This window comes from Neophocaena asiaeorientalis, unplaced genomic scaffold, assembly GCF_003031525.2.
Source record: "Neophocaena asiaeorientalis asiaeorientalis breed wild unplaced genomic scaffold, Neophocaena_asiaeorientalis_V1.1 scaffold96, whole genome shotgun sequence".
NCBI lineage: Eukaryota > Metazoa > Chordata > Mammalia > Artiodactyla > Phocoenidae > Neophocaena > Neophocaena asiaeorientalis.
In genome coordinates this window covers 3,715,344-3,722,305 of record NW_020175831.1, presented here as the reverse complement: position 1 = coordinate 3,722,305, position 6,962 = coordinate 3,715,344, and the positions used below count along the sequence as shown (strand labels likewise).

Here is a 6,962-nt window from a genome sequence, read left to right as displayed (position 1 = left end):
GGGGGGGGGAACATTAGCATTGCTGAGGGAGTAAATAGAAAAGCAGACAGAAATGTTCCAAGGCGGGAAGGGAGGACTCACGCTGAGGTGGGTGGTATTTCCCCGGGCGAGACGCACGACTCCCGGGTCTCAGCCCCTGCGCGGAGCGGACCTGGGCAGGCGGTGGCCCCGGGCGGAGCACGGGGGACCGACGCCCGCGAGTCCGCCCAAGGAGCCTCCGGGCCGGCGTTCGGATCGCGCCGGTTCCAAGCAGCTGCAGGCGGTGCGCGTCTTCTGACGATTCTAGTTCATCCAACAAGCCGGTGAAGTTACCGCCGAGAGCGGGTGCCGGGCTCAGCTTTAAAAGTTACCGATCTTTACAAAAGAAAAAAAAAGAAAAAGCTCGCTCTAGCTTATGAGCGATGAGGAAGAGGAACGTCCCGTGTCATGTGGGGAAATCGAGTGTGAATCGGCAAAATATTCCTGATTTTAGAAACTCGCTTTGAAGCCGCTTAGCATTACACCACCGTTCACCTTCTCTTCTCCACATCTCCCGCTCCCCCCTCCCGTTTTCATGTCCAATAAGTGTAATAGGTCTCTACATTTGAGTGCGTTTTCCTTTGCCTATTCTGCCTTTTTCGTGGGTTCTTTGGGTGACCCTTTTCCTTGGGATGATCCATTGTTGTTGAGGGCGGCAGGCCCACCGGCCTTGGGAACCGACCTCAGAAACACTCCCGAGCCCACCGAGAAAGCTCCAGCTAAAGCTAAAACACACCTCCCCGGCTTTTCACGCCAAATGCGAACGTCTAGAACCCCCAGACGGCTCCCAAAGGTGCAGCAGGCGAGTGATTTCAACTACCCCTCTCTCCTTGTGGGGTGGCCCAGCTTGTGAGTGAGCTCCTGAGGTCAGTCCGAGTGGACTGAATATCATATTTTGCAAATGGAGAAAATAAGGTCGAGATGGAAAGGCATAACAAGATAACGTTTAAGACTCAATTGTTTCTACAGGGAATAGCTGAAAATGGTTAAGGTAAACGGATTTCTAATGAATCAAATAATAAAGGCATGCTTTCTTTAACTTTTAAATTAGCAGGGAGTGCAAGGAGGCTTTTGTTGGAGGCATGGTGACGGGTAAGAGTTTCTTGTTGTTTTCTGCCAGTTATCGCCAGGTAAAATTTCCTTTAAATCCGAAGGCGAACGAACTGATTCTGACAGTTAACGATTTGTACTCCAACCTTGCAAGTACCCAATTAAAAGAGTATCATTTTCAATAAAGCCTTGGAATGCAATTGTGCCTTTTTATTTCACTGTTTGGCGTGTGTGCGTGTGCGTGTTTAAACCCTCGATAGTGGGTTTTGGAATGGAATGGGGGGAAAAGAAGAACGAGCCTAGATCTCAATAATACAAGGCACCTTCTAGAACTTTTTGTTTCCTGGGGCGGGAGGGCGGGGAGCGAAAAAGAAACACTACAGAATTCATTTCTACGCATTCTGGCCTAATTAAGAAAACATTATAACACAACATTTTCTCCTGGGACAAAACACTTAGTTTTTTGGGGTTTTTTTTCCTTCAAGCATTCTGTTTATAATCTGAATGGGAACAGAGTGCGATTAACTTCGTAAATAAAGATGTATGCTTTTACACATTTCTGTTCTGATACAATGCATTGACTTACCATAACGTTTTATAGTTTCAGCTGTGCCGTAGTCCAAATTTTCTGAAATCCTAAGCCAAAATTGTATAAGTAACAAACCCTTCCGGAGAATTTAACAGTGCACATTGCTTCTTTTTGCTTAAATTTATCCTAATTTGGAATTTAAAATAAGATTTTGAGTATCTTTAATCAAAACCTTCCGCCGCAACGCCAGCTTTACTATCACAAAGTGGAGCAACGGCGCTCTCTAGTGGCCAAATGCCATCTCTGGCCGACGGAGCTTAACTTCTCTTTATTCGACACAAACCATTTCCAATCTTGTTCTTTAGTTTGACTGGGGCTTGGATCACTGACACTAATAATGCTTCATCCCTTTGTCGACGAGTCAAGTGCAGCAAACAGGGGCTCCTGAATGCCAAAGATATTTGGGCTCCCAAGAGCTTCCAGTAGTGTCTTTTTCAAAAGCTTCCAGCCCTTCTTTTGCCAGACACAGTAAGTCCCCATTCTGTAATCGCCCACAATTATAGGATGGGCTAGATTTTTTAAAATCACAACTTTCTGAATATCAACTGCAACAGGCCTGTTTTTTCCCCCAATGGAGCCAGGGACTTCAAAAACTAAGAAATTATAGAAGTTACATTTGTTAATTTTTTTCTTTTAAAGCCGTTACACTTAGCATTAAATCGTGAATATTTGCTTCTTTAACTTTGTCATTTTAGTGCTTCAGGCCCATTTCACTGGACAATGGAGGGGGGATAGAAGTCAAATTAAAAGCTTTTTGCTGTATCTCTGAATGGCTGTCTGAAAAGGCCCTGTTGGGCGGTGTTCACTGGAACTTCTACACACAATAAGTGAGACATTAAATTTATATCAAAAGTCACATAGTGAAGTGAATTGACTAAGCATTCCACTTGGTTTTTTTTTTTTAAAGCCAAGACTTCAATCAGTTTAGGTATTTCCTGAGAGGTTAATCTTTTTTTCTCATTTTCAAAAATTCTTTCCTCTAATTCAGCTGTAACGATTAATTTTTCTATAAGCAAATATGTATAATTTCCAACAATATTTCTGCTACGAGGTTTGCAGTGGAGGGCCAGATATTTTTGTGAAAGGTCATTTAAGTAACTGCATCTTTTCCCACCGACCATGCGGCTGGGGGACGCTCGGCCTAAGTAAATGACCCAAGATCACTAACTCTCCCACCCCCAAATAACAGGCCTATTTTTCTCTTTTTTAAAGTACAAGCTAGAAGGCGGCCATAGTCAAATATTATTGAGAGCCACCCACCGGCTACTTCTAATACCCAACCCATTTTAAAAATCAGAAATATATCGTCTCCTCCTTCCTACCGCCCTCCATTTTTATTCCCTAGGTGCTCACACCTCATCCGGGGGTCCCAAGCCCCTGCCTTCTTAGTCCAACAGAGTCCTGTTTACATTTTATTGTCCAGATTTTAAGACCCAGTTTTGTCTGCATTTTTCCTTTCCTCCCACAAACACAAACATCAAAATGAGACGGTTTCAAAGAGAAGCGCCGGGCTTGTCGTAAACTCATTACCTCCAGACGTCTCGCCGGCTCGATGGCTTTATGACACCTTGTCTCTTCCTGTTTTCAAAGAGCCCAAGGTATCGGGTTGGCCGCAGGGGCGGGGGTACGCAGCACCTTCTGCCGGATCTGGGCCTTGGGTTTCCCTCCCAGCCCCCCTCTGCTTTTCCTTCAAGTCCCCTCTTTCGGCCGGATCCCCCAAAACTCTGCCATCGCCCCCGCCTTCCGCCCAGCCCAGGCCGCCCGGCGCCTGCCTCTCCGGCCTGCAAAGGCTGGGCTGGGCCCGATCCTTCACTTACAATGACCTTCATTTTAGCCTCTGAACGCGGCCCTCAGAGGGCCGAGCTGGGGGCTAACAACACAGAAACTGGGTAGGGGGAGGGGCAGCGGGGTGGGGATAGCTGCGGAGGAGAGCCTTGACCATTTTGATCTGCTAAGGTCACTTTGGGGCTCCCGTGCGGAGGAGCGGAAGCTCACGGTCTACCCGGCTCAGCCCTCCCGGAGCCAGCCAGCCAGCCCCACGGACCTGGAAGAGTTGCCCCAGAGTGCAGAACTGGCCTCTCCCTGGTTTGGAGACGGGGTGTCGATGGCTGCGACTCCATGAGCAGAGGGAGAGGTGGGGCACGGTATGTCAAAGCCCCAGCGAGAGGGTGCCTGGCTTCTGGAGCCCGTGGGGCCGCTGGCACTGCTGCAAGGCTGACACTGGGCCCAGGGCACAGAGTTCGCAGAGGCACTGGAAGCAGGCTAGGCGGCCAGGGGAGGACGGCCAAGTGCCCCCAGGGGCCGGGCTCAAGGCTGGGTCTGCCCACCCAAAGGGAGACTCAGAGGCACATCAGAGAGACCTCTCAGGTGGAAGGGCCCCGGATTTTTAGCAGCGTCTCCTTCCCAGGGATGGGGGAAAAGTCCCATGAGGGTGACATTTTGCAGAGAGCCGGAGAAAGCAAGCACACAATGTTCAGGGCCAGCGTCTGGGCTCCATTTGATCAGGTCAGCATTTATTGGTAGGAAGCGGTAACATTTACAACTGGTCCTCAGACAGGAGCCGGGAGGGCCTACACCCGCGGCCGCCCACTGGAGCCAAGCCCTCCCGGGGAGAGAGCGGCTCCTCCAGTGCCCTGAGAAGAAACCCCCGACCCACCGGAGGCCCTGGGCTCCTTTCTCGGCCTCATTCCAGGTCTCAGTGGAGGGCCCGCGGGCTCCCTGAGGAAAGTGGGCTTCCGTAACCGGTGGGCAACACGGCCGGGGCTCAGCCTAGGCCGGCTTCCTCATTGTCGTCGCTCTGCCTTCGCTGTCGGAAGTGGGGTGCGCTTGGCCCCTGCTTGAGCAGCGCTGGGGGCTAAACTACAGCACTTTTCAGAAACATAGGGGACATTTACACAGGAGAGGGCTCCTCAAGCCGGCGTGCACTCACAAAATATAGCATTTCCTAAGGAACCAAAGGGACAGGAAACAGGGGAGCGGGATAGGGCAACACCCCAAAGCCACTTGGTTTCTCCAACACATAAGCGAGCAAATACAGTCCCCCAAATACCTCACAGAAACCAACCACACAGTCACTTCTAACTAAAAAAAAAAAAAAAAAAAAAAAGGCCGGGGGGGGGGGAAATGCCCGAATCGCTGGAGAACTTCTGGAAATCAAGCACACACACAGACACACACACACACACACACACACACACACACAAAAACCCTCTGCCACTGCAAAGCCGAGCGGTCCCACCGGCGCCGCGCCGGGTCAGTCTCCTTTGGGGCATTTCTCCTTGCTCATCTTTTTCATTTTCATCCTACGATTCTGGAACCAGATTTTGACCTGTCTCTCTGTGAGGTTCAGAATCCTTGCCACCTCATAGCGCCGGTCCCGGGTGAGGTACATGTTGAAGAGGAATTCCTTCTCCAGCTCAAGCGTCTGGTATTTGGTGTAGGGACAGCGCTTTTTCCGGGTGGAGCGAGCGTGGATCCAGTTTGCTGCGGGGTTGTCTATGAAGAGGGGTGTTTGGAGAAGGGGAGTGAGGGGCGGAGGGGAGGCAGGGAGAGACGGCAGGGTGGGGGAGAGAGGTCGTTAAATTAATTTCACCAAGGATGGCTGCTTTTCACAACTTGGGGGGAATTATCATAAAAAGCCTTAATGCCCGCGCTCTGTTTACCGTACAAACCGCGCGCCCAGGGTAGGTGGTTATGGGAAGCTTTTTTATGGATGCGTGTTGCTCGCCTAGGCTAGGGTAGGCGTCTAGACGTTTTTATAGGTTAGTAAAACTATCAGTTTTGCACATTCGAGCCTTACAGGTTTCAGCAATAAATCAGAGGGCAATTTCTTTTGCACTTACTTGGGTCAAGTTGCTGCTGCGGCGGCTGCGGCTGCTGCTTCTCCTCCTCCTTTAGCTCTCTGTCCGTTTGGAGGAGGAAGACGAGGAAGTGGAGGAGGAGGTGGAGGTGGAGGTGGTGGTGGCGGCGGTGGCGGCGGCCGGTGCCGCTCCATTTTCAGGCTTAATCCCGTAGTGGCGCCCGTTGGGTGGACCGCTGGGGCCAGGGCTGGGACCGGGGCCCGGGCCACCGTCGCGTCCGCCACCGCCCGCACCGCCCGGGAAGCCGGACAGCGGCTCCATCCAGGAGCGCATGTAGCGGCCGGGCTCGGAGGCGGCGGCGGCCAGGGGCGGCGGGGGCACGTATGGGTGGTAGAGGCCGCTCATCGCCGCCGCCGCTGGGGCCTGGGTGGGCACCGCGGACCACGAGGCGGAGAACACGGCCGATTTGGGGGCGAAACTACACGAGGCAAACTCGGCGGCGGCGGCGGCCGGGCTGTCGGCCACACCTGCGGGCCTGCCCTGCGCGCCAGGCCCTGGAGGTCCGAAGCGCGCGGCGAACACTTCGTCGCCCTCATGGCCTATGAGCGAGTCCACGTAGTAGTTGCTGAGGGTGCCACTGGAGGACATTTTGAGGCGCCGTGCGCTCCCACCCAAGGTTACACTGCCCGCCGCCGCGCCGCTCCCCGCCGGCGCCCGAGCCGCCGACTAGTTCGCAGGCTGCAGCCTCCACCATTGGTCGCGCGGCCCACGTGATCATATTTACCAATACCGGGAGTAAATCAGTCCGCTAAACTGGGGGCTGCTGTGATTTAAAAAAAAAAAAAAAATCATCAACATAAGCGCGGCAATTAGAGCCCGCGGGTCCCGACCCGTGCGCCGGGCTCAGCCCGGCCTGACTCGGCCAGCCCGGAGGCGGCTGGGACCACACGCCCGATCGCGGCCGGAGGAGGCGCTGGGGACTATTTGTTCCCCACTTCTGGCCGCACTCGGTCTTGCAGTCCCGAGCTGGTGCTGCCTCCCCAGTGCCTGGGCTCCGAGCTACCGGCCGTGCGTCCTGGGCGCACCCAGCACTTGGCAGAGCCCAGAGTAGCCCGGGGAGGGGGGGAGCGCAGAGCCGGTGCGGCCCGAGACAGGACGGCCTTCGGAGGCCGCCCCCCTGGCGCCCGAGGCGAGTTCTTCTCCCCGTGCCTCTCTCCCGACCCAAACCCACCCCTCCCTACGCATACCCACACACACGCTCTCTCACAGCTTGTCGTGTTGTTTAAAACAGGTGGAAGACCTCTGTAATGATATTATGCCTTTCAATAAAAATTTTATGAGGTGTATTTGATTATAGATTAATGTGTCCCTAATAAAACGGACGGATGGAGCAGCTCGGAGGGCCCCCTCCCCCTACCACACTCACACGCGCGCGCAGCCACACACACCCCCGACGTGAGGCTGAGCACACGCCGAGGCCCGAGGGGTGAGCTGGGGCGGCCTGG

The 6,962-nt window shown here is 53.5% G+C and overlaps 2 protein-coding genes across 2 annotated transcripts in view; both read right to left on the bottom strand.

The window, feature by feature from the left end:
* Positions 1–343, bottom strand: part of HOXD8 (homeobox D8) — a gene marked incomplete at its 5' end in the record, with an annotated part of 2,478 nt that extends 2,135 nt beyond the window's left edge. The window contains one exon of the mRNA XM_024732848.1: positions 82–343. Within this exon, the coding sequence (XP_024588616.1) occupies positions 82–343 (262 nt within the window). The remainder of the gene's footprint in view (positions 1–81) is intronic.
* Positions 344–4,144: 3,801 nt separating this feature from the next.
* On the bottom strand, positions 4,145–6,452 carry HOXD9 (homeobox D9). Its single transcript, XM_024732909.1, is given in 3 exon segments — positions 4,145–5,152; positions 5,500–5,556; positions 5,559–6,452. Coding segments are annotated over 3 exon segments (846 nt in total). The 5' UTR covers positions 6,106–6,452; the 3' UTR covers positions 4,145–4,910.
* Between the last annotated feature and the right edge of the window lie 510 nt (positions 6,453–6,962).